Raw genomic sequence first — 23,752 nt, 5'->3', positions numbered from 1 at the left:
TATGAGTTTGAGCAAGCTCCGGGAGATGGTGAAGGACAGAGGAGCCCAGCATGCTGCAGTCCATGGGGTTGCAAAGAGTTGGATATGACTTAGTGACTGAACAATAGCAACAACATAACAGCATTTAGAATAATTATCTTCTGGGACTTCCCCGGCAGTTCAGAGGCTAAGAAACTGCACTCCCAACTCGGGGGGGCCCAGGTTCGATCCCTGGTCAGGGAACTGGAACCCACATGCTGCAACTAAGACCCAGCACAGCCGAGCAAATAAGTTAGTGAATTAATTAAAGTTAAAGAAAGAACAGTTGTCTGTGTTACAATAGTATTAGCTGGGTATTTCTGTTGACTATATTATCTTTGGTTAGAAAAGGACTGAAAGTTCAACTCTGCAATTTTCTTACTTCGGTTACCAAATGTAAAATTTTGGTTCTAGATCATGTAAGTTATCTTTCCAAGAAAGTAAACAGGCTGCCAACTAAGAAAGTATCTTAATCTTCACACCGGAACTAGGAGTGCGTCCATGAAACATGTAGGAGACAGAATCAGGACCAAGGGGATAAAGTCTGACTTCAGCAGAGAACAGTGGAGCTGCCTCTTTCAGGCACTGCAGGGCAGAAACCTGAGTATACTCAGGCAAGCCTGGGCTTCCCCGGGGCTCAGATGGCAGAGAGTCCGCCTGCAGTGCAGGGGACCTGGGTTGGATCCCTGGGTTGGGAAGATCCCCTGGAGAAGGGAATGGCAACCTGCTCCAGTATTCTTGCCTGGAGAATCCCATGGACAGAGGAGCCTGGCGGGTTGTCCATGGGGTCACAGAGAGTCAGATAGAGTGAATGACAGTTCAGAAAACTTTAGAGGTAACGGCTCCATGGCAGGATGCGAACCTAAAGTTAGGGAAGCTGAATGCAGCTCCGTTAACTGTCGGGGGTAAGTTCAACGGCCCTGCTTGCTCAGGAAAGCCTGCTGTAGCCCCGACAGATGGATGAAGCATCATGAGACCTCACCGCTGTGTCGTGTTGCTAGTGAAAGTGAGTGTGCTAAGAATTACACTACAGTGTATTGTAACTGATGCTGCTGGATTTGGGAGTCCAGACGGGAACTCCTTTAGGGAAGGAGGTGTTTGGAATTCACAACGTCCCCTCTGGACAACATGTATACTTTTTCATGCTCTCCTTTCATGCATTCCATCTCTCTTCTGCCTGTAGCCACACCTGCCGTTTCCACCTGTTTCCTAAGCACGTTTTTACGAGACCAGGGCCCGGGATGCCGAAGACTTTGTGACATTTCTTCTCTAGGAAATGACTAGCTTCCCCGTGAGCCGGAGTTTACCGCTGTCCTCAGGGTACTCTGCGGGATCCTAAGAGCATGCACGGGAAGCCTTTAACACGTGTGCTCTGAACTGACGGCAGTCAGGTCTGGCAAACAGACGATCTTCCTCAGCCTCTCTTACCTCATTAGGCAAACTGCCAAGACACACATGCTTATCTGGCGTTGAAGCTGAAAGATGTACTAACCTGTGAATGTTAAGACGAACACACAAATGGAGATGATCCACGAGATCCTGCTGTTGGACTCATTGAAACTGTCCATTAAGTCATTGAAGAAGACGCCGAACGACTTGATGATGCCGTAGGTGAAGACTTCAACGAAGAAAAAAGAAACCGCGACCACCCAGCCCCACCCACCGTCAGGCACTTGAGTGTAAACATTGGCTCTGCAACAAAGCTGTGATTTCTTATGGGACATTCTTAATCTGAAAGAAAAAATTAAAACAAAATTAGACCAGCAGTGGCCTGAGGGTAGATGATTCTAATACTGGACATCACGGATAAGAGCTACTTACTACAGTTCTTAGGTCAATGAACATTTAAATCATGTGCAGTTAGGATAACGTCTTTGAATAGTAATAGTATCTACCCATCTATTTATATCTGTCCATTTATCTACATATCTGTCATCTGTTATCTATCATCATCTGTCTCTCTCATCTACCTATCCATCCATCCTTCTATCTAGCTAGCTAACACCTAACGAACTATCGTTGTGTTGTATATGGAGCGCTTGGGGAAGTCAGGTTTCCAAGCTATGGCAGTTAATGGCAAAACCTAACCAAACAAACATAAAGAACGTGGGCAGGATATTTAGAGGCACTTTGGAGGATGAAGAAAGGCATCCATGCTGACTGTGAACCTGAAGACAAGTTAGGTGACCATAACTGGTCACTGAACTGACCAGAAGACATGTGGATCAGAAAGGAAGCCCAGGAAGAGGCACACAGGCCACCCTCCAGGGCCAAGTGCGGGAGACACCTTGCGTCTGCCTGGGGCAGCGGGTCCTTCAGAGCCGCCTGCTTCCCACCCGATCCGGGTCTGGGGTCACGTGCGGACGCACCTGCAGGACCGGAATGGGGCAGATGAAAACGTGGGCACTTGTCTGCTGGGAGCCGGCTCAGCACGACTGAGCCCCTCACAGCGCGTCACCCCGTGGTGTCTGAGGGCTGCACTTCCTCCACACAGGACCAGCACTCTGGGATATAAGGTCCAAGTCAGGGGCCACCAAGTCAGGGGTCTGGGCAGCTCGGGCACGTAAGCCAGCTACCCCCGACTTCACTGGGGTCTGGGCAGCTCAGGCACGTAAGCCAGCTACCCCCGGCTTCACTGTGCTCCATTCAACTCGCAACAAACATCAGGACAGACAGTACCATCACTAAGGGGACACAGTCCAGTCAATCCTGGAGGCAGGGACGCTTAAGTCCCTGCAGTTCTGCAGCGGACCGATGCCCATAAACGTGGGCTTTTTCAAACCTCTGCAGTTGCACACACTTTCCAAGTCATGTGTGTTTTTAGCCCAACTAAACTCGTTGACAAGAGTCAATGAGTCTGTGGTCTCTGAGCTCTTAATGGCAACCCACCAGTCAATTCGAAAGGAAATCAACCCTGAATATTCACCACAAGGACTGATGCTGAAGCTCAGATACTTTGACCACCTGATACGAAGATCTGACTCACTGGAAAAGACCCTGATGCTGGGAAAGACTGAGGGCAGGAGGAGAGGGGGATGACAGAGGATGAGATGCTTGGATGGCATCACTGATGCAATTGATGTGAATTTCCGCAAACTCCAGGAGACCGTGAAGGACAGGGAAGCCTGGTGTGCTGCAGTCCATGGGATTGCAGAGATTCTGACACGACTTAAGGGGCTGAATGACGACACCTTGAGTTTAAGGATCCTCTGCAACTATGCGGCTATATCCCAGTGGACGTTCAGAGCGTACGGGTAACCTAGCCCTGAGCTGCAGTGCGCATGTGCTAAGGCAGGTTTTACTGCTAACGGAGGGCGAAGGACAAGTAACAGGACAAACTTCCACCGGCTAGTAACTTGTCAGTTTCTGATACAGGGTCCAGTATTCAGAATTTGCTCTAAGAATCTTACAAAGCAACAAATCTGACCTCATTTCATCTTGTTCAGCCTACTGATAGCACGTCAAACCCTACTTTGAAAGGACTATATACGCGTTTTTACCCTCTTACTGTTAGCTATTTGGTTGCATAAAATAGGGCACACGATGCTTTAAGAAGCTTATGCTCCCTGCAGCAAAGGCCTCTGTTCTGATGAGTCCGCGTGTCATGCCTGAGAGTGGAGGGGGAAGATGGGACGCAGAGAACTCAGCGGCTCGGGGTGGAGGCCGACGGTCACAGACCAGCGGGCCTGTCACGTTCCCAGCGTGGAAGGCAGCCGCTACCACAGGCAACCCGGAGCCCTCCAGCAGCGGAGGCGTCCCAGGCCTCCTCCGTCCTTAGACTTTCTGAGGCCACCCCCAGGATGAGGCGGCTGGGGCAGAGGCGCGCCAAGAGTAGTGGGCTTACGACTGAGAAGGAAAAAGAAACTGTATTGGGCTGACCAGAAAGTTCGTTCGGGTCTCTCTGTAGGCTGGTAAGGGAAACGTGACCAAGTTTCTTGGCCAACCCGACCCGCGCCAGTGTTGGCTTTGGCACCGTGGTCACCCCTGGGAGGGAAGAAGGGAGTGTCGGGGGCCCACAGCCCAGGTCACCCTCCCTTCTTGTTCCCCGACTCGGCCATTCCTTTGAGCTCCACCTCGGAAGCCCAAGACTCCTTCACTGGTGTCTTAACTGGCTCCACGTGTCTGGTATGATTAATCTTGCTGAAATGCTGCACCGTCATGACATTTTTCTGCTCGGACTTTTTCAGCGCTTTCCTCTTTCTGAAGGACAGAATCCACGGGACCAGCTTGACGTTCCATGTCCTTCCTAGCTGGACACCCAGCCTGACCTGCTGTCCGCGGACCTCTGCAGCCTTACCCGCCTGTTCTAGGACTCCACTAGCCAGGCCACCCTGGACCCCTCCAGGCCTCAGTGCCTCCAGCCCCCTTGCCTGTGGCCGTGCCCCCTCCCCAGGCTGGAGGCCCCCTCCGTATGGCTGGCGCCCACAGGTGTGGCTCCATTGCGTCCTCCTCCTCCATGAGGCTTCCTCTGATCCGCTCAACCTCAGGGGTCTCTTCCTGGGACAAGCATCCTTGAAAAACAGGGGGCTGTCTACTTGTATGCACTTGTCTTATTTGCTCAGTTAAGTTATAAGCTCATGGAAAACAAGCTGGGGCCTGGGTCCCTACAGACCCCTCGGGTACCTCGCACACAGGACGTACCTGCCAGGCGCCTGGGCCTACAGCCGGGGGCGCGGGGTGGCGACAGCACAGAGGTGGCCTCCACCTCCACGGCGTCAGCGTGTGTTGATGATAATGATAAAAACCCTTAAGGCTGAAATCCCATCACATCTTAAAACCATTCAGCCGTGTCCTTCCGGAACTCAGCACATTTCCGGCCAGCAGTGGCGGCTAAGTCCAAGGCCACATGGGCACGATCTGACCCAGAAGGGGGCCCTGGAAATCCGAGCATTTTAATAGCGGGCTCAGGCCAACCTGAACAAAAACACATTGGGCTGACATTGATAAAGGCCCCAGGGGGACAAAAGGAATCTCTAGCCTGCTGCAGGACGGAGGCATGATCTTTGGCTGGGTGGTACTTAGCAGAGCACGGCTTCCCTGGAGGCTCAGCTGGTAGAGAAACCGCCTGCAGTGAGGGAAACCTGGGTTCAAACCCTGGGTGGAGAGCATGGCAACCACTCCAGTATTCTCGCCTGGAGAATCCGATGCACAGAGGGGCCTGGCGGGCTGCAGTCCAGGGGGGAGCAAAGAGCCGGACATGACTGAGCGGCTACTGCATTCACTAGAGGAGCAGGAGCGGCCTGCAGTCTCTGCGCAAAGCTGAGGCCGCCTCCTCTCAGCAGGCCCTGGGTGAGGCCGGAGCTCAGTCCTGCTCACTGGCCTGTCTCTCTCTCTCACCCCCTTGCTGTGTGGCCTGGAGAAAGCTGCTGCGCCTCTGTGGGCCTGACCACTTCACTAGTCAAATGAGGAGGTTGGCCCTGGGACCCCTTAGAGCTCCACCCAGCTCTGGCAGCTGATCTTTAGTGCCCAATCACCTGAGTCATCGGGTTGAACCTGGTGGCCCAGGGTGCCCGGGGAGCTGGGAGGGAGGCATGAGCGCCAGGTGATGCCCGCGGGCGCGGGTGGACAGGTGGCGACGCCGGCGAGGTCTGCACCGGGCCGGCAGGCTACAGGATGGCGGCCACTGCTTCCCTCCTGTTTCCTCTCTGAGCCCTCCTGGGTGTTCGATGCCTCTGTGTTTTTTCTTCCCAAACTTTGCTTTATATCCAGGCTCCTCCCCTGAAGCCAGATGCAACTGTAACTGTCACCTGCATTCTTAGGGTTGGGGAGGTCATTATTACTGGATCACCCAAAAGGGAAGATGACCCTCCAGGACCCAGAGCCCCCAGTGTTACTCCTGTATCGCGCTAGCGCACCCTGTGCTCTGGTGTAGCGAGCGCTGGAGAGCGTGACACAGAATGGTAACAGAGCAGCCCGGACGCTGTAACACACAGTGGGGCCGCCCTGCACACAGCGGCTGCTGTCCCCAGCCCCAGCCCTGGGCAGTGTGCTCGACACATAGCATGTGCTGGATAGAAGTTCACTGAACGCGGTATGTGTCCTGGGGTGCTCCTGAAGCAGCGCATGGCTCTAGCCCCCCAAAGCCCTGCTGGCAGAATAAACCTTCCCTGGACTCTGCTGCTATGCACTCAGCAGGCCGGCCGGCTTAACGAACGGGTCAGCCTCTACAAACAAAGCCAGAAACCAAGGCCTGCGGCTTAAAAGGCTCTAAGAATTCCAGAACATGGAGATATCTGTTTGCTTTTACGGGTACATGCATTTCTCTGATGGGAAGGGATACTCTTTGACTGTGTGGGGATACAGTCACGTGACTCCGTGGCCTGGGGAGAATCACTCTGCTCCTTGATCTTCAGTCTCAAGAGGTGAACAGGGTCCTTAAACTAGACGGGGATGATCTTCGCTCTCGTCCTGCCCTAGAACCTCCACTCTTGATGGCCTCTGACCCCGACTGACCCTACGTGACCCTTTCATCTTTCTCAATTCGCTTCTAAGCCCTTTGACCCAAGGCCCACAGGTCTGCCTTTGTGAGGCTCGTGTGCATTTGTTGACTTTGTATTTACCATTAACTGGGGAAATGACTTCATCTCTTAAGTTTCACCCTCTAAAAGGAGGGGTGAGGTGCGGCTACTCTGGAGGGTAAGATGCTCAGACTCCAAACTGGGGTTCCTGGCAGCCATCCCACCCTCACCCTAACGTTCGTCCAAAGGAAAAGGATTAACAAAACGCGCTGGGCCATTTGGAGTGATTTCCTATGAGTATTTGGTCATCTAATCTTAAATAAATGACTGTTCTGCCAAGGCTTGGAAAGCTGCTAGAGCTGGGAATCTCTCTGAGATTTGATTTCCTGAGAAAAGCTTTGCCCTGGAGGCATAAAGAATGCAAAATATTGGACTGGGATGGACCATCAGGGTGCTCGTCCAGGGTCAGAGCAGAGCGAAGTCCAAAATGAAGGCTCTGGCGGGCAGAGGTGCTGCTGGTGTGAGCGCAGCCTCCCGCCTCCCTGGCCACTGCCTCCCTCCAACCTTCTTAAAGGCGTAGCCTGGAGAGCAGTTTTCGACAAGTTGTTTCCGGCCCTAGCAGTCAGAACTCGTCTGTCTTAAGGTGAAGTTCACCTCCATAATCTATTAAAAAAAAAAAAAAAATCCCAAGCCTAACCTGGACAGCCACCCCGACCGCTCTGAATCATTGGCTAAACTGGTTCACCCCTTTTATAAGACAGTGACGCGGACAGCGAGCCCCTAATTTAAATGTCCTCCTCAGGAGTTCCAGCAAGGAAAGTCCTTTTTGGGAAACCACAGAAGGAAAACTCAGGGTTAGCGGTTCTCATGAAGAGAGGAGAGCGTTTCCACTTGGCTGCATTGTTTATTTACATACTGGAACTCTATCTTGGACGGGCTCCCCTTAATTATGAGAGGAAATATTTCTATATCCACCAGGCAGGGTAACTGTTCCCCTCCCCACCACCAGATGCTGAGACTGGAGCTTGGACCCGGGAAGAACCCTCCCTTACAGATCTCTGCACAGCACTTAGGACTATTTTTTGCCAACAAGACCCTGCACCTAATCCACTTACTATGATTTGCAAAATGATGAGATTACAGAGAAATCCCATTCCCAGGGCAGAAACCGTCTCCGTGCAGAAAGAGCTGCCCAGGGGTGTCTAAACTGTGCATACAAACCCAGCTCCCAGGTGGACCAGTCTTCACCGCTCGTTCTGCCCCATTGGGCTCCGGGGAAGTCTTTTTCTGAGACTGACGCACTCCCCCCGCCCTTGCGTTTGCTGACAAGTTACCGTGCCACCTAACACGCTTCTATCACCTGTCTGCTAGGGGAGCGTGGGGCTCTAGTTTAAAAAAGAAGGCAGCAAAGAAAACCAGAAGGAAGTAACCCATTTCCTCCGCTAGACCATCCTCCCTGGCCACGGCTCCGCTCCGCTCCGCTCCCCGGGCGCTTCCCCGTGGTGGGCAGCCCCGGGGACCTTGGAAGTTGAGCGCGACCAGCCGTCCGCAGACAGCCCTGCCGGTCAGGGCAGGCGAGCGGCTGTCGGGGCCCAAGCCTGCCTCCCGGTTGGCCGCCCCGGCGCGTGCGGCGGGTGGGGGGAGGCCGGGACCCCGTCTTTCCCCGGAGCTGCCTCCGGGGCCGCCCTGCGCGCGCGCCAGCCTGGGGACAGTACCTCTGACATTTCGCTCCCATGACGCGCGGACAACTTCATGCGGAAAATGCGTGCGGCGGGCTCAGCGCGGCGCCCCCCGCTGCCGACAGCCCGGAGACCCTCGCCGGAACCGGGGAGGGGGCACCCAAAGGCCAGACCTGCCTTTAGGTGTCTTCCGGACCCCCTGTTCCGGGGCCGCCGACAGGCAACTCTCGGCTGCCTACACCGGCGACAGCGCGCCATCCCGGGGCCCCCAGCGTTACCAACTGTCAGAGAGGATTCCGGGAGCACGGTGTCCAAAACGCTCGGCTTCTCGGTGGTTTCCTCCCCCTCCTTCCAACGCCCCCCCCCACCACACTAGCCCCCCGAAAGCTCCGAACACAGGTTTTCACAAAACCACCCACAGCCCACCATCAAACTTTTAAACACGTAAAATGATAAAAACCAACTCACCAAGTTAGGACGGAGGAGAATAAACCCCAAAGGCTCTCAATTAAGGCGGAGGCCGGGCCACCCCCTCCTTATAAGCAGTTCGGGAACACGAGAAAGGATTAACCCCTGAGGCGTGGGCCCCAGCCTATGGCAAGTTGGTTCCGGCGGGCGAGCCCCGGGCGCCCGGCCCCCCGCCCGCCCCCGCGCCTCGGGCCCCCGGGCCGCGCCCCCCGCCCCCCGCCCCGCCGCCCGCGCCCGAGCCCGAGCCGAGCCGTGCGTGCGGCCGCCCGCGCCCCGGCCCCGCGCCGCTGCCTATCGCTTATCCTATACCGGCTGCAGCCGGTCTCCGCCGGCCTCGGGGGCGCGCCGCCGACCATGTGCTGCGAGCGCGGAGCGCCGCCAAGGAGGGGGCCGGCCTGGCGTGCGCGCGCCGGCCCACGTGGACGAGGCCGTGTCGGGCGCGCGCCCGCCCGGAGCCGGGGCCGGGGGTCACGGAAGGTAACGGCCTGGCCGTTCCGATCAGCCGCGGGGTCCCGCAGGGCCGCCCCCGCCCCGGCCGCCGGCGTCCTGGACACGCCGCCCCCCGCCCCTCCTAGCCCCGCGCATCCCTGCGCGCCAAGCCTGGCCGGACCCGGGCGCTGGCCGCGCAGAAAGCCGGGACCTCCGGCCGGGCGCGCGGATTCCGCGGGCCACCTCCCTGCCCGCAGGTCCCCGGCGCGCCCCCTGCGCGGCCCTGCCCGCGTCCGCAGGGCTCAGGCTCGCGGCTCCGCGCCCGCCGCGGGCAGAACAGGTTCCTTCCAGTTTGGGTGTGAGCCGCGCGCGCGGCGCCGGGGACCCCGAGTTCTTCCTCCCGCGCCCACTTCCCCAGGTTTCGTCAACTCGCGCATCCCCGCGGTTCCTCTTGGCGGGGGCGACGGGGGCCTCAGGGGCCCCGGGGAGCTCGCGGCCCGGCTGCACGGGAGCCTCGCTTCACCCCCTTTGCTGCAGCGGCGACAGCATCGCGTGGCGCTCCGGGGATGTGAGCGAGCGGCCGGGCTGAGTCAGCATCCCCGGCCCGGGGCGCGCGCGTCCTCCCCTCCGAGCGGGAGGCGGCGTCCTCGCAGGTGCGCGGCCGCCTAACTCCCGGGGGGCTCCGCGGGGACGTGGAGGGGGTGCGCGCCCCCGTCCGGGGGCCCCGACCCCAGGGTCACAGTGCATTCAGCACACGATGCTCGGGAAACGTCAGTTACGAGCTCAGTTACGAGTGGCCGGGACAAAGCAGTGTGTTTCGGAGCCGCGGGGCCCCAGGCTGGCCCGCCTGGCGTCCACCTCGCGTCCGCGGGGCCTCGTGGAGACCTGCTGGGAAGCAGAGGCCTCCTTCCCCGCACCCGCCGGCCGCTCCCTTGTCTGGGTTCGGAGAACGTGCTCCTTATGTCTGCAACTCGGGAGACCCGAATTTGGCGGTGCGTGTACGGAGGGTCGCCGCTGGGCGGAGTCGGCGGTCCGAGTCCCAATACCCATCTCTGCAGTCACTGCCTGTCTTCTCTGGTGGTTCGGGTCCGGGTCCCGCGGGTCAGGGGCGGGCTATGAGGACGCAGGGCTCCCTTGGGACTCGGACAGTGCGCTGGGGACCGCGGGTGCGCTTTGCAGCCTTGCAGAGGCAGCCTGATTCCTGGAGCGTCAATTTCTAAGTCTATGGAGTAGAGGCAGTGGTGGTATTCCCAGAACCGGAGGGCGTGATTGGTGATGTCGGTAAAGTACGGATCCCAGAGACTGCCTTATGGTAAGCCCTCAGTCGCTGTAACCGCTTCTCATCACTACTACTTCTGACTTATCAGGTCCAACCGCCTTATTGGGTCCAACCGCCTGGGGATCTTTTCGAGTTGTTCTTCTCAGACTTCAGTGTAATGATATTTAGACTCTGATTTTAACCACCAGCATGCAAGCACTTAGTGCTGAATCAGGAGTGCCTGGAAACATAATCCTTGAAACTTAGGATGTTACAGTGCGTCAGGGCACAGCCCTGTCGGAGTGTGGAAATGCCACATTCAACATGACACAGCACACACTGTACTGAGACCTGCTTAGGAGCCTAAGGGAGCAAGCAGTCCATTAATGTAGCTGAGTGGACTGCTGGCAAGTCACAGAAGATCTCGGTCCTTCAGCTTCCTGGTTTTAAAAATTAGATAAACAGTGCAGAAAGTCCTGGGGGCGAATGAACCTTTGGGGAAATCACATCTGAGTCTTGGACCAAATGAAATGACTAGCTTTTGGAGGAGCATAAGTATAATAATAATAATATTTTATTGATATTAATTGTATCTGTTAGTGGCGAAAGGAGAAGAGGATGATAGAGGGTGAGGTGGTTGGATAGCGTTGCCGCCTCATTGGACGCGAATTTGAGCAAACTCTGGGAGATGGTGAAGGACAGAGGAGCCTGGCGTGCTGGAGTCCGTGAGGTCACAAGGAGTTGGACACGACTTAGTGACAGAAGACCGCCACCAATTAGTCATTTTTTGTTTCACTTTTGCTTTGTTCCCTGTATTAGGTGCCATTTGCGTGGTCTGATTTTATGCCCATCTGTCTGTGTGCTCAGTCGTGTTGGGCTCTTTGTGACACTATGGACTGCAGCCCGCCAGGCTCTGACTATTGGAGTGGTTTGTTGTGCCCTCCTCCAGGGGATCTTCCCGACCCAGGGATGGAACCAGAGTCTGTTGAGTCTCCTGCATGGGCAATCTAATACTTTACCACTAGCGCCCCCCGGGAAGCCCGTCAGCAGCCTTCTACAGTTGACACGTATCCCCATTTTACAGATGAGAAAGGTTGAGGCACAGAGCACAAGAGGGATTCTGCCCAGGTGCAGATACGCTGGCTTTCTTGCAACGAAAGCCCATCAGGTATGACATTTGCCACCTGTGTTTGGATAGCAGCGGGGTGTCTGGGAACCCAGCCTCTATCCGGTATTGCCAGCCACAAACCTGTGACCTTTGCCCACCCTGGTTAGCGGCTGGTTTCACCTTGTTCCCTGGATCCTAGTGAGACCAAGGGTGGACATTTTTTCCCTCTTCTCCGGGAAAGCACTGCATTACCATGCAAATCAATTACCCCACCAACTGCCCCCCAAACAAAACTAACCCTCTTTAGTGCTAGACCTGAACAAAAGGACCTTTGGAATCTGGAGTACAGAACCAGAAAAATCAGGAAATTAAATTCCGAGTTCAGCGCCCCCTTCGCCCCTCCTGTTGTGTCTGTCGCCACCCGGCCGCAGCAGAGCCCTGGGCTTCACTTGCTGGGGCCGAGGCTATCTAGAGGCTCTTAGCCCGTCCCGCAGCACCTCTGGAAGCGGGCTGGCTCCAGAGAGCGGTCCACAGGGCTCTTTTCTACCCTCTGGCTTTGGCTCATTTGCACGAGAACAGATTCCTTTGTGCGCACTTGGCCTGCCTGGTCCCAGCCAAAGGCCGAGTCCTTCTAGTCTTCACGTTGGGTTGCTAGGTAGATATGACCCTGGCTTGCAAATAAGCTCTCTGCATTTACCAGCCCGTGAGAACCTCAACTTGGGGTAAGTAGACTGAAAGGAATCTTGTCTGGAGCTCAGGGAGGCACAGGCCTGCCTTAAGGGCTGGGTCTTCAGAGCAGCCACTGAAGAGGGGACTCTGGAGGGGCTTGTGGGGAGAGCCTGGTGACCCGCCTGCCGCCCTGTCTCCCCGTTCCTGTCTCTGCCTCAGGCACCCATGATCCAACCACGTGTGTTCCATGGACGCAATTGTCTTTTTTTTAGACTTTTAAAATTTTATTTTAAAAAACACTTATTTCTTACTTATTTGGTTGTGTTGGGTCTTAGTTGCAGTGCGTGGACTTCTCTCTGGTTGTGGCCTGTGGGCTTAGCTGCCTGGCTGCACGCGGGATCTCAGCTCCCCAACCAGGGGTTGAACCCATGTCCCTTGTGTTGCAAGGCAGGTTCTTAACCACTGGACCACCTGGGAAATCCCTTGACGGACACAAATTCTTCCTTTAAAACTTTTAGTATCTGCTTCTGCAGGCAGCAGAGAATGTAACTGATTTTAACCTCTAGAAATCTTAAATTTTCAGGTGGAGGTACTGGGTTTATCTTGAGGTTTATAGGAGTCCCCCAACCCAGACCCATCTGATGGTTTGAAGGAAGGCAGCGACCTTCAAGTGACCAACCTAGACAGCATATTAACAAGCAGAGACATTACTTTGTTGACAAAGGTCCATATAGTCAAAGCTATGGTCTTTCCAGTAGTTATATATGGATGTGAGAGTTGAAAGATAAAGAAAGCTGAGCACCAAAGAATTGATGCTTTTGCATTGTGGTGCTGGAGAAGACTCGAGAGTCCCTTGGACTGCAAGGAGATCCAACCAGTCCATCCTAAAGGAAATCAGTCCTGAATATTCATTGGAAGGACTGATGCTAAAGCTGAAGCTCAAATACTTTGGCCACCTGATGCAAAGAACTGACTCACTGGAGGGAAAGATTGAAGGCAGGAGGAGAAGGGGACAACAGAGGATGAGATGCTTGGGTGGCATCACCGACTCAGACATGAGTTTGAGTAAGCTTCGGGAGTTGGTGATGGACAGGGAAACCTGGCGTGCTGCAGTCCATGGGGTCGAAAAGAGTTGGACACAACTGAGCAACTGAACTGAGTGACCTTCAAACAGAAATGCATGTTTTGTGAAAAATCTGAAGATTTGCCAAGGGGAAAACATGTTCCTAGGTGCAGATTTGGGGGGATTGCTTTTCCGAACATCAGCTCTTTTCTAAGTTGATTTGTGTGAGAGCCCACTGTGGCGCAGTGCCGTGTTTCTTTATTCCTGTGCAGTGGGCCTTCTCTCACTTAAACCAGAGCCAAGGTCTCACCAGGGTGCACTGCCCCAGCTGTAAACACCTCTTGGGGGAAGATCAAAATGTTCCGTCAGGGAAGACTCCTCTCTGCAAGTCAGTATGGCCCACCCGCCAAGTGCATCTTGTTAAAGACGTATTTCCAAGAATGTTATCTTGTGCTTAATGATAACCTGTTAAAATTTATAATATATGTTGCTTGATTATAAATGACTTACAGTAATAATGACAGTGGCTTAATCTAGAAGGGATTTGTTTTTTTTTTTTTTTACACTTGGAGCAAAGCATTAAACAAATTTCAATTTATATACAAAGTCTGGCTTCCCTGGTGAAGAACTCGCCTGTCAATGCAGGAGACCTAAGAGATGAGGGTTCGAGTCCTGGGTCGGGAAGATCCCCCGGAGAAGGGGATGGCAAACCCAGGCCAGTATTCTTGCCTGAAGAGTCCTATGGACAGAGGAGCCTGGGAGCCTGCAGTCCCTGGGGTCGCCAAGAGTTGGACACGACTGAAGGGGACTTGGCACAAGCAGCACAAAGCAGGACAAGGTAGTTAACTACTTTCAAACATAAAGGTCAAGTGTATTGCGATAAAATGGAAATGCAGTTTTGAAAAAAACGAGAGTGAAATGAAAGAAAATTTCCAACCTGATGAGAACCAAGTGATTTTTAAGTGAATAATGGTGGGAATTCCCTGGCGGTCCAGTGGTTAGGACTGGGCGCTTTCACTGCTGGGGCCGGGTTCAATCCCTGGTCAGGGAAATAAGATCCCACAAGCCACGTGGCATGGCCGTAAATAAATAGGTAGATAAAAACGTGAAACGGTGGTTTTCACATTGCTCTGGTGTTTCTGTGATACCGGATACATGACAAGAGTGTTTAATAGTTCAGATAATACTATTAAATACAGTTGAAATGAGATCTTTTGTGCCTATTTAGAGCTGTGATGAAGCATTGAAGGTGCCTTAGAACTATGAGGGTTTTAGGGGCTGAATGTCTGTGCTCTTCCCCTTTCAGGCCCGCCCTCTGGTCCCCACCCCAGGCGATAGTGCCTGGAAATGGAGCCTTTGAGAGGAATTGGCATTAGATTAGATCATACGGTGGGGCCCATATGATGGAATTAGTGGCTTTATAGGAAGAGAGAGGGACTTCCCTGGTGGTCCAGTGATTAAAACTCCATGCTTCCAATGCAGGAGATACGGGTTTAATCCGTTGTCTGAGAACTAAGATCCCACACGCTGAGGGGAATGGCCAAAAAAAGAGGGTTAGACAAGTCAGAGCGCACACCAAGAAAAGGCCACGGGGAGCTGTGGCGAGGAGACGAGCCGGGAGGACGGCCCTTCCGGGGCTGGGAGCACCCTGACCGCAGCCCTCCCACTCCCGGGGCCGTGAGGAGACAGGTTTCTCGTGTACGCTCATGGGTAAGGATCCCGCCTTCCACTGCAGGAGACATGGGTCCAGTCGGGAAGACCCCCTGGAAGAGTAAACGGCAAGCCACTCCAGTATTCTTGCCCGGAGAATCCCATGGACCCAGGAGGCTGGTGGGCGACAGTGCACGCGGTCACAAGGAGTTGGACACCACTGAGCTTGCACGCGCGCACGCAGTCTGTGCTATTTTGCTAGGGCAGCTTGAGTTAACGCAGAAGGGGTTTATTGTTTACCCCCCAACATTTTTTGAATTTGTTTTGTGTTTTTGGGCCACACCACACCCTTTGTGGGATCTTCGTTTCCTGACCAAGGATGGAACCCAGGCCCCCAGCAGTGAAAGCGCTGAGTCCTCACCACTGGACCGCCGGGGAAATCCCCTTCCACATTCTTTCAGAGGGTGCTCCATCAGAAACATCTTCAGGCCAATGAATAAGGAGCACATTAATACAAGGACGAGAAAGATGGGATTTCCCGCCCTCACGGATGAGCTCTCCCCAGAGAAGACAACGCCGCGTCCCTGGAGTGGACTGTGAGAAGCACAGCAGGGGGCTGTGGACCTGGGAGGTTCGACCCAGGGGTCTCCGCCTCTCTGGCACCTGGGACCAGCTTCATGGAAGACAGTTTTTCCACGGACCCGGGGAGGAGGGATGCTTTGGGGATGATTCGGGTGATTAAATTTATTGTGCACTTTATTTCTGTTACTATTACAGCGGCTCCATCTCAGATCATCAGGCACCAGATCGCAGAGGTTGGGGACCCCTGCTATAAGTGTTGCCATGCGTGTGGACGTGGACTCCAGGGCCTGGCTTGGAATCCTGGGTGTGCCCCCACAGCGGTGTCCCCTTGGGTGGATGACCTGACCCCTCTGTACCTCACTCTGCTTATCCATGGACAGGGAATGATGTGGGCATGCATGCTCAGTTGGCTCCAGTCGTGTCTGACTCTGTGACCCCATGGACTGTGCAGCCCACCAAGCTCTTCTGTCCATGGGATTTCCTGGGCAAGAAGACTGGAGTGGGTTGCCATTTCTTTCTCCAGGGGATCTTCCTGACCCAGGGACTGAACCTGGGTCTCTTGCGTTGCAGGTGGATTCTTTACCGTCTGAGCCACCAGGGAAGCTTGGGAATAATAATACGGATAGTACTAATAATGATGGTACCTGCCACAGCGGGTAGCTGCGTGAGGAACTCAGTGCCGTGTTGCTAGGGTAACTGACTCGGCGTGTGATGGCGGGCGGTCCAGCGCTGTGCTTGAGAGGCTCTCCTGGCTGGGGGCTGAGGAGGCTGGAGCTTGGGGAGCCTGGAACAGGTGGCAGAGACCCTGCAAGGACTTCAGGGCTGAGGTGGGGAGGGAGAGAGAAGAGGATGAGAGGCAGGTGCGGGGGGGCGGAGAGTGGACAGGCGGTCGCCTCCCCGCCGGGCACTGGGCCTCTGGGGTCTGAGTTGTCTCAGGCTTGGTTGCCACGCTGGGTGGTGTTGATGTATCCCTGGGTGCGGGTCCATGCTGAGTTTTAACTTGGTTGTCAATACGATGTTTGTTCTTTTTTTTTTTTTTGTCTCCATCATTCACTGGTCCTGCAGTTCTGTCCTCTTCTCACCGCTTATAAAGAAAGAGAGGGAGCGAACTGTGGCCTGGGGAGGCCTCTATACATGATCTCTAACCTGTTGCAGAAGTCCTAAAAACAGAACAAAACAAAAACCAAAATTCTCTGAACAAAGTGGTTTCAATCACATCACTTTCAGGATCAAATGCTTGCCACATTAGACTCTGTGACTCAGTGGCGAGTCATGCAATCTCCCTGGAATTGTTGGAAGGTCTGGGTGCAGGACCACCCCATCAACTCAGGCTTCTTTTGGATAACCGTTGAAGTTCTCAAGTCTGGGGAATGAAAACCTGCTCCTCTGCTCTGTTCTTGCCTAAAAGGAGATGCTGGCTTTCCCCGTCTCGTCTAAACACGCAGTCTGTCTTGCTGCTCCCAGGAGCAATGCAGTGTTAAACTGCTGTTTTAACCCTGTCGGAGCAGCGCATCCACGCATTTCCAGATGACTGGCATGCGTGCCTGCTCAGTCACTTCTGTATGTCCGACTCTTTGCCACCCCATGGACTGTAGCCCACCAGGCTGCTCTGTCCCTGGGACTCTCCAGGCAAGAACACTGGGGTGGGTTTCCATTTCCTTCTCCAGGGGATTGTCCTGACCCAGGGATCAAACCTCCGTCTCCTGCATTGGCAGGGGGACTCTGGGCAGTGAGCCAGCAGGGGTGCCGTCCGAAGTTCAGTTCGATGCTGGGTCGGGGTCCGGGGCGGGGCGGGAGCAGGGAACCCACTGCTCCTCCTTCAGCGCAGCCTCTGCCCATCACCCACGCGCACTGGCAAACACAGTAGGTTCCCAGGCCACAAAACCACAGCTCAGAGGATGTGGCCCGCCCTCTCAAAGTGTTTACTCGTTAGTTCAGCAGGGAGGACACATGTGGTCATCACCTTAGGCGGCGCTGCAGCAAGGGCGCTCGTGCAAGTGAGAGTCTGCAGGCCGGGGAAGGTCGGCTGGGTTTAGGGAAGTGCTGAGGTGGAGCTGAGCTTTCAGGGGGCTTGGTCGGAGCTCAGTTTAGACAGAGGCACTCTGGCAAACACAGATTGAATCCATGCTGGGCTGGGGGACCGGCCTGGGCAGTGCCCTCGTGTGGTTCACATCTTAGAGCCAGGCCCTCCTTCGGGAGCGCCTGGCTCTGCGTCGGTGACAGCTAGTCCTTCTGGATGTTTCTGATATTAAAATGTTCAGTTCAGTCGCTCAGTCGTGTCTGACTCTTTGCGACCCCATGAACCGCAGCACGCCAGGCCTCCCTGTCCATCACCAACTCCCAGAGTCCACTCACACCCATGTCCATCGAGTCGGTGATGCCATCCAACCATCTCATCCTCTGTTGTCCCCTTCTCCTCTGCCCTCAATCTTTCCCAGCATCAGGGTCTTTTCCAATGAGCCAGCTCTTCGCATGAGGTGCCCAAAGTATTGGAGTTTCAGCTTCAGCATCAGTCCTTCCAATGAACACCCAGGGCTGATCTCCTTTAGATGGACTGGTTGGATCTCCTTGCAGTCCAAGGGACTCTCAAGACGCTTCTCCAACACCACAGTTCAAAAGCATCAATTCTTCGGTGCTCAGCTTTCTTCACAGTCCAACTCTCACATCCATACATGACCATTAGAAAAACCATAGCCTTAACTAGACGGACCTTTGTTGGCAAAGTAATGTCTCTGCTTTTGAATATGCTATCTAGGTTGGTCATAACTTTCCTTCCAAGGAGTAAGCATCTTAATTTCATGGCTGCAATCACCATATGTAGTGATTTTGGAGCCCAAAAAAATAAACTCAGCCACTGTTTCCCCATCTATTTCCCATGAAGTGATGGGACCGGATACCATGATCTTCGTTTTCTGAATGTTGAGCTTTAAGCCAACTTTTTCACTCTCCACTTTCACTTTCATCAAGAGGCTCTTTAGTTCCTCTTCACTTTCTGTCATAAGGGTGGTGGCATCTGCATATCTGAGGTTATTGATATTTCTCCCGGCAATCTTGATTCCAGCTTGTGTTTCCTCCAGCCCAGTGTTTCTCATGACGTACTCTGCATATAAGTTAAATAAGCAGGATGACAGTATACAGCCTTGAGGTACTCCTTTTCCCACTTAAAAAAATTTTTTATGGGAGTATAGTTGATTCACAGTGTTGTGTTAGTTTCAGGCATACAGCACAGTGAATCGGGTCGTTATACACGGACATGTATCTGCTCTCTTTTAGATTCTCTTCCCACATAGGTCATTACAGAGCACTGCATTTCCTGTGCTCTACAGTAGGTCCTTGTAGATGATCTATTTTATACGTGAAAGTCGCTCAGTTGTGTCCGACTCTGCGACCCCATGGACTACACAGTGCATGGAATTCTCCAGGCCAGAATACTGGAGTGGGCGGCTTATCCGTTCTCCAGCAGATCTTCCCGACCCAGGGATCAAACCGGTGTCTCCTGCATTGCAGGCGGATTCTTTACCAGCTGAGCCACCAGGGACGCCCGTCTTATGTGCAGCAGTATGTACATGTCAGTCCCATCTCCTCACCCCTGGTAACCGTGGGCTGGTTTTGTTCTGCTTCGGTTTCACAGTCGAGTTCGTTTGTTCCCTTGATGAAGTCCACTCGGTTTGGCCATGTCGGGGCCTCACTGCTGCGCCGGTTTCTCTCTGTTGCAGCTAGCAGCAGGCTCTCGGTGCGGAGCTCAGGCACTCGGGCACGGGGGCTTGGGTCGACCTGGCTCCTAGGCTCAGCTCCTGCACAGCACGGGGGATCTTCCCGGACCGGGGATCAAACCCGGGTCCCCTGCACTGGCAGGCAGATTCCTGACCACGGAACCACCCGGGAAGCCCCATGTGTTCCTTTTTTTTTTATTATCCCTTATATAAATGATATCATGTGACATTTGTCCTTCCCTGTCTGACTTCACTCACTGTGATGCTCTCTAGGTGCATCCGTGTTGCTGCAAATGGCATTATGTAATTCCCACTTTCCATCGGCATCAGCAGAGAGTCAGTTCCCCTCACATGCCCTCTGCGTCTTGACTTCACTTCGCGCTGCTCTGCTGTCCAGAGCCGCATGCGTTGGTCGGCCGCCTGCTCCTGAGGCCACGCTGGCTGTCGCCAGAGGCTGCCGGGGGCAGAGGGACCCTCTAGGGTTTCCCAGAATAGACCTGACAGCCGTAGGACTGTGTGACCAGAACTACGGTTCAGAGCTTTGAAAATGCCAATCAGCGCGACTGCTTTCCCTGTGTCCTTTACCTTTTCTGGGTTCGGAATCCAGCAGCGGAGTCAGGACAAGGACTCGGCCGGCAGCTGCAGGCATTCTGGATTTCACCATCTGTACTCACAATTGGTTTGCTTAACAGTTGTTGAGGTAACGCCTCGGATTTGCACGGTGCTTTTTTCAGAATGTTCTCATATCTGTTATCTCTTTATCCTCAAGACAGTTGGGGAGGGCAGAATTACGGCCCACGTCTCTGAGCAGCCCTTGTGTCAGGCTGTTTCATGCTCACCGTTGGGTTTGGGGTGCAGGGACTTTTCTGTGGTCCTGTTTTTCAGGCAAGTGGGGAAACTGGGGTCCAGAGAGATTCAGCAACTTATCCAAAGTCACACGGCAAAGGAATGACTCTTCTGGAGCCTGGACACATGTTCTGCAAAGTCAGTCAATGTCAACACATCCCCAGAGTCAGTTCTACAAAAGGCAGATTTGCCAAGTAACTACTTCACTGAAATGAACTTTTTTTTTGCAGGGGGTGGGGCGGGGACGAGCGGCAGGACCACGCAGTTTGCGATCTCAGTTGCCCAATCAGGGATGAAACCCCGGCCCGTGGCAGTGAGCTCCAGGAGATGGTGCAGGGCAGAGGAGCTGGCGTGCTGCAGTCCACGGGGCCTCAGAGAGTCAGGCAGGAATGAGGGAATGAACAGCAACAGATGGCAGTGAAGGTGGGGTTCTTACCCCTGGGCCGCCAGGGAAGTCCCTGAACTGAGCGTTTATTTTTTCCCCTAAGTTTTGGGCTTATCCTTCCTTCTGCCCCGGCTTCAGCCTCAGAGCTTCTCAGATAAAACAGCTGGAGTCTCTGGGTGGGCGGGGGCTGCCACAGTGAACCCCGTGGACCGGGTGACTGAGAAAACAGAGCCTGTCTCTCTCACTTCTGGAGGCTGGGGGTCTAAGAGCGAGGTGCTGGCTGACTTGGCTCTTGTGGAGGGTTCTGGCCATCACACCTTCTTGCTGTGTCTCCATCTGTGAGAGCGAGAGCAAGTTCTCTCCTGACTCTTCCTGCAAGAGCATGAATCCCATCAGGAGGGCTGTGCCCTGTGACCTCATCTAACCTGCCTTGTCTCCCAAAGGCAACTCTGCAAGTTTGTCCTAACAAGGGGAAAGGCGCCAAGACGTGAATTTATCTACCTGACTGCATAAGGTCTTAGTTGCGAAACATGGGATCTTTTTTTTTTTTTTTAATTTTATTGGCAGCAGGTGGGATCTAGTTCCCCAACCAGGGATTGAACCCGGGCCTCCTACATGGCGGGCTCAGAACCTTAGCCCCTGGACTCCCAGGGAAGTCCCACCAATAGAAGAACTTTGAAAGGACACAAACATTCAGTCCATAATGAAACCTCACGTGTTTCATTGCAGAGGTGCAGCAGATTCGGGGAGAAAATAAATCTACAAAAATAGACAGTCGTGGTGGTGGTTGTTCAGTCGCTCGGTCGTGTCCGACTCTTTGTGACCCCATGAACCGCAGCACGCCAGGCCTCCCTGTCCATCACCAACTCCCAGAGCTTGCCCAAACTTGTGTCCATCGAGTCGGTGATGCCATCCAACCATCTCATCCTCTGTCGTCCCCTTCTCCTCCTGACTTCAGTCTTTCCCAGCATCAGGGTCTTTTCTAGTAGCATTTAAGAGAAAGTTTTCCCTCTTCTCATGCAAAAATCACACAGGAAAAAAATGAAATTCTGATACATACTCCCTTGATGTCTTACTGGGGGAAACATAGAAGTATAAGGTCGGCCTGTGCCTCCCTCCTGCCAAAAAATAAACCTCACCTGAGGGATTCCCTGGTGGTCCCTTGGTTGAGACTCTGCACTTCCAAACTCGGGGATTCAGGTTCTAACCCTGGTCAGGGAACTAAGATCCCACAGGGCCCATGGTGCAGCCAATAAATTAATAAAATATTAACAAGAAATAGAATAAGAAAATAAGTTGAAAACTCACCTGAATCTAGTCTCACTTGTAGATCTACAGATTAACAGAACAGAGTTCCAGGAAACATTTTAAGTGACACCATGGAGGTGAAATCAGCCAGATCCAAAAGTTGAGAAATTTTACAGGACAACCAACCAAATTTATTACAAATCCATTGTAGGGAAGAGAGAGGAGGAGCATATAAATGAGAAGGGACACGTGAGTGCAGCACAGTGCAGAACGGACTCTGTTGGATCACGATTAGAACAAACTGTTCATGCCAAGTCACTTTAGTGTTGACTCTGTGTGACCCCATGGACTGCAGCCCACCAGGCTCCTCTGTCCATGGAATTCTCCAGGCAAGAACACTGGAGTGGGTTGCTATTTCCTTCTCCAGGAGATCTTCCCGACCCAGGGCTCGAACCAAAGGGTCCTGTGGCTCCTGCATCGCAGGCGGATTCTTTACCGCTGAGCCACTGGGGGAGTCCAGAACAAACTGTAGGAAAACCCAGAACCAATGGTGAGACTGAGGACATTGCAGCGTTCCCTGGGTTTTCGATGGTGAACACAAATCACTGCATTACGTTTAAAGGGGGCTTCACTGAGAACTGTAAGTATATGTAAAAACAGTTCTTATAATTTAGAGAAGCATAGAGAAATGATTGTCGATGAGATTACATGATATCTGAGATTTGTTTGCGAATACTGCAGTGTAAGTGGAGAATGAGGGAGGGGGCCTGGGAGAGGAGACGGATGAAGCGGGGCGCCCTTGTGCTGATGGCTGTTGAGTTTAGATGTTGGGCGGGTACGTGTGAGTTTCTCAACTTTTGTATGTTTGACAAGTTCCATTACGAAAAGTTTGATAAGTAATAGATAAACACTGCTTTGTAAAAAGTCCTTAAACATTTGGCAAAGAGGCCTCAAGGGAGTGGATTTCAGGTAATTGACTGTAAGCCCTTTGCTTCTCTTTTTTTAACAAAATATTTTTTTAAAGTTTATTTTTAATTAGGGGCTGATAGCTTTACAGTATTTTGCTGGTCTCTGCCGTGCATCAGCATGAATCAGCCCTCCGTGTATTTATGTCCCCTCCCTCCTGATGAAAGTCCTTTTCATTGGATCCCACCCCTCATGGTTTTTCTTCCCAGTGGAGGACAGAGTTTTAGGGAAAGGATGTTGTTCAGAGGTCTATCTACTCTCTGTTTTTCTGACCTGTGTTCAAGGACCCAGCTATAATTTCTGCGGCCTGCCAAGTGTTCAGAGGTGTGACCTCAGGTCACCTCTGCTCTCCCAGACTGGCTCCTGCCGCGTGGTCTCCTGCTGGGCCGATCCCAGCAGGTGGTTCCAGCCGAACGCCAGGCAGGGTGTCATCTGCCCCCTGGCATTGCTGGGGCCACAGAAGCTGATGTTCCCAGCCACAGGGTCTGGCTGGACATCTTCAAGCTTAAATTAAAAAAAATACTTCTACTTATTTATTTGGCTGCACTGGGGCTGGGGATCTTCAATCTTAGTTGTGGCATTTGAGATCTTAATTCCCCAACTAGGGATTGAACCTGTGCCCTGTGCTTTGGGAGCGTGGAGTCTTACCACTGGAAAGTCCCTTAGTTTTTTTTTTCAATCTTCTAAGTGGAATTACTCTCCCAGTTTGGATGGACAGGGAGGCCTGGCGTGCTGCGATTCATGGGGTTGCAAAGAGTTGGACACGACTGAGTGACTGAACTGAACTGAACTGAATTCAAAGATTTCCTTTGTTCTGGTTAGAAGATGAATGAGTCGTGGGGATGAGGCGGATGACACATGACTGTAGGGAACCCTGCCCTGTGGAATATTTGCAAGTTGTTAGGAGAGAAGACTCTCAAAGTTCTCATTACAAGGAAAAAACCATTTGTTTTTCTTCTCTCTTTTCTTACTTGTATCTATAAGAGATATTGTGGTCATCATTTCACAGAACACGTTTGTCCAGTCCTTACGCTGCCCACCTTAGACTTCCACAGGGGTGCGTTGTCAGTGATATCTCAGTAAAACAAGAAAAATACAGAACAGAAAACGAAGCTTTTCCTTTGCATCCTCTGTTGAACTGAGACCGCAGCCCCGCCCCCTCAAACACTCCTTTTTTTTTTTTTTCCTCTTAATTTTGGCTGCACTGGGTCT

General features: G+C 53.2%; 2 protein-coding genes across 6 annotated transcripts in view; one reads left to right on the top strand and one right to left on the bottom strand.

Annotated features, from left to right (window-relative positions):
- The window catches only part of SLC16A6 (solute carrier family 16 member 6), a 31,440-nt gene extending 9,718 nt beyond the window's left edge, over window positions 1–21,722 (bottom strand). Inside the window, exons 1-2 of one of the 4 annotated variants that reach the window (XM_061393034.1) lie at window positions 21,635–21,722; window positions 1,511–1,749 (exon numbers count right to left, since the gene is read on the bottom strand). In XM_061393034.1, coding sequence (XP_061249018.1) covers window positions 1,511–1,742 — 232 coding nt within the window. In that variant the 5' untranslated portion in view covers window positions 1,743–1,749; window positions 21,635–21,722. Of the gene's footprint in view, window positions 1–1,510; window positions 8,510–8,623; window positions 8,820–21,634 lie in introns of those variants that run through there. The other 3 variants (XM_061393032.1, XM_061393033.1, XM_061393035.1) reach the window with 3 other exon arrangements.
- The window catches only part of ARSG (arylsulfatase G), a 103,954-nt gene that overhangs the window by 17,020 nt on the left and 63,182 nt on the right, over window positions 1–23,752 (top strand). Inside the window, exon 1 of one of the 2 annotated variants that reach the window (XM_061393028.1) lies at window positions 21,812–22,214. The exons of the other annotated variant lie outside the window; for it this stretch is intronic. The gene's annotated coding sequence lies outside the window, so the exon portion shown is untranslated. Of the gene's footprint in view, window positions 1–21,811; window positions 22,215–23,752 lie in introns of those variants that run through there. 2 annotated transcript variants of the gene reach the window in all.

The sequence above is a fragment of the Bos javanicus genome, chromosome 19, assembly GCF_032452875.1.
Source record: "Bos javanicus breed banteng chromosome 19, ARS-OSU_banteng_1.0, whole genome shotgun sequence".
NCBI classification, from domain to species: Eukaryota; Metazoa; Chordata; class Mammalia; order Artiodactyla; family Bovidae; genus Bos; species Bos javanicus.
The sequence above is the reverse complement of the archived record's forward strand: the minus strand, read 5'-3'. Positions and strand labels throughout refer to the sequence as shown.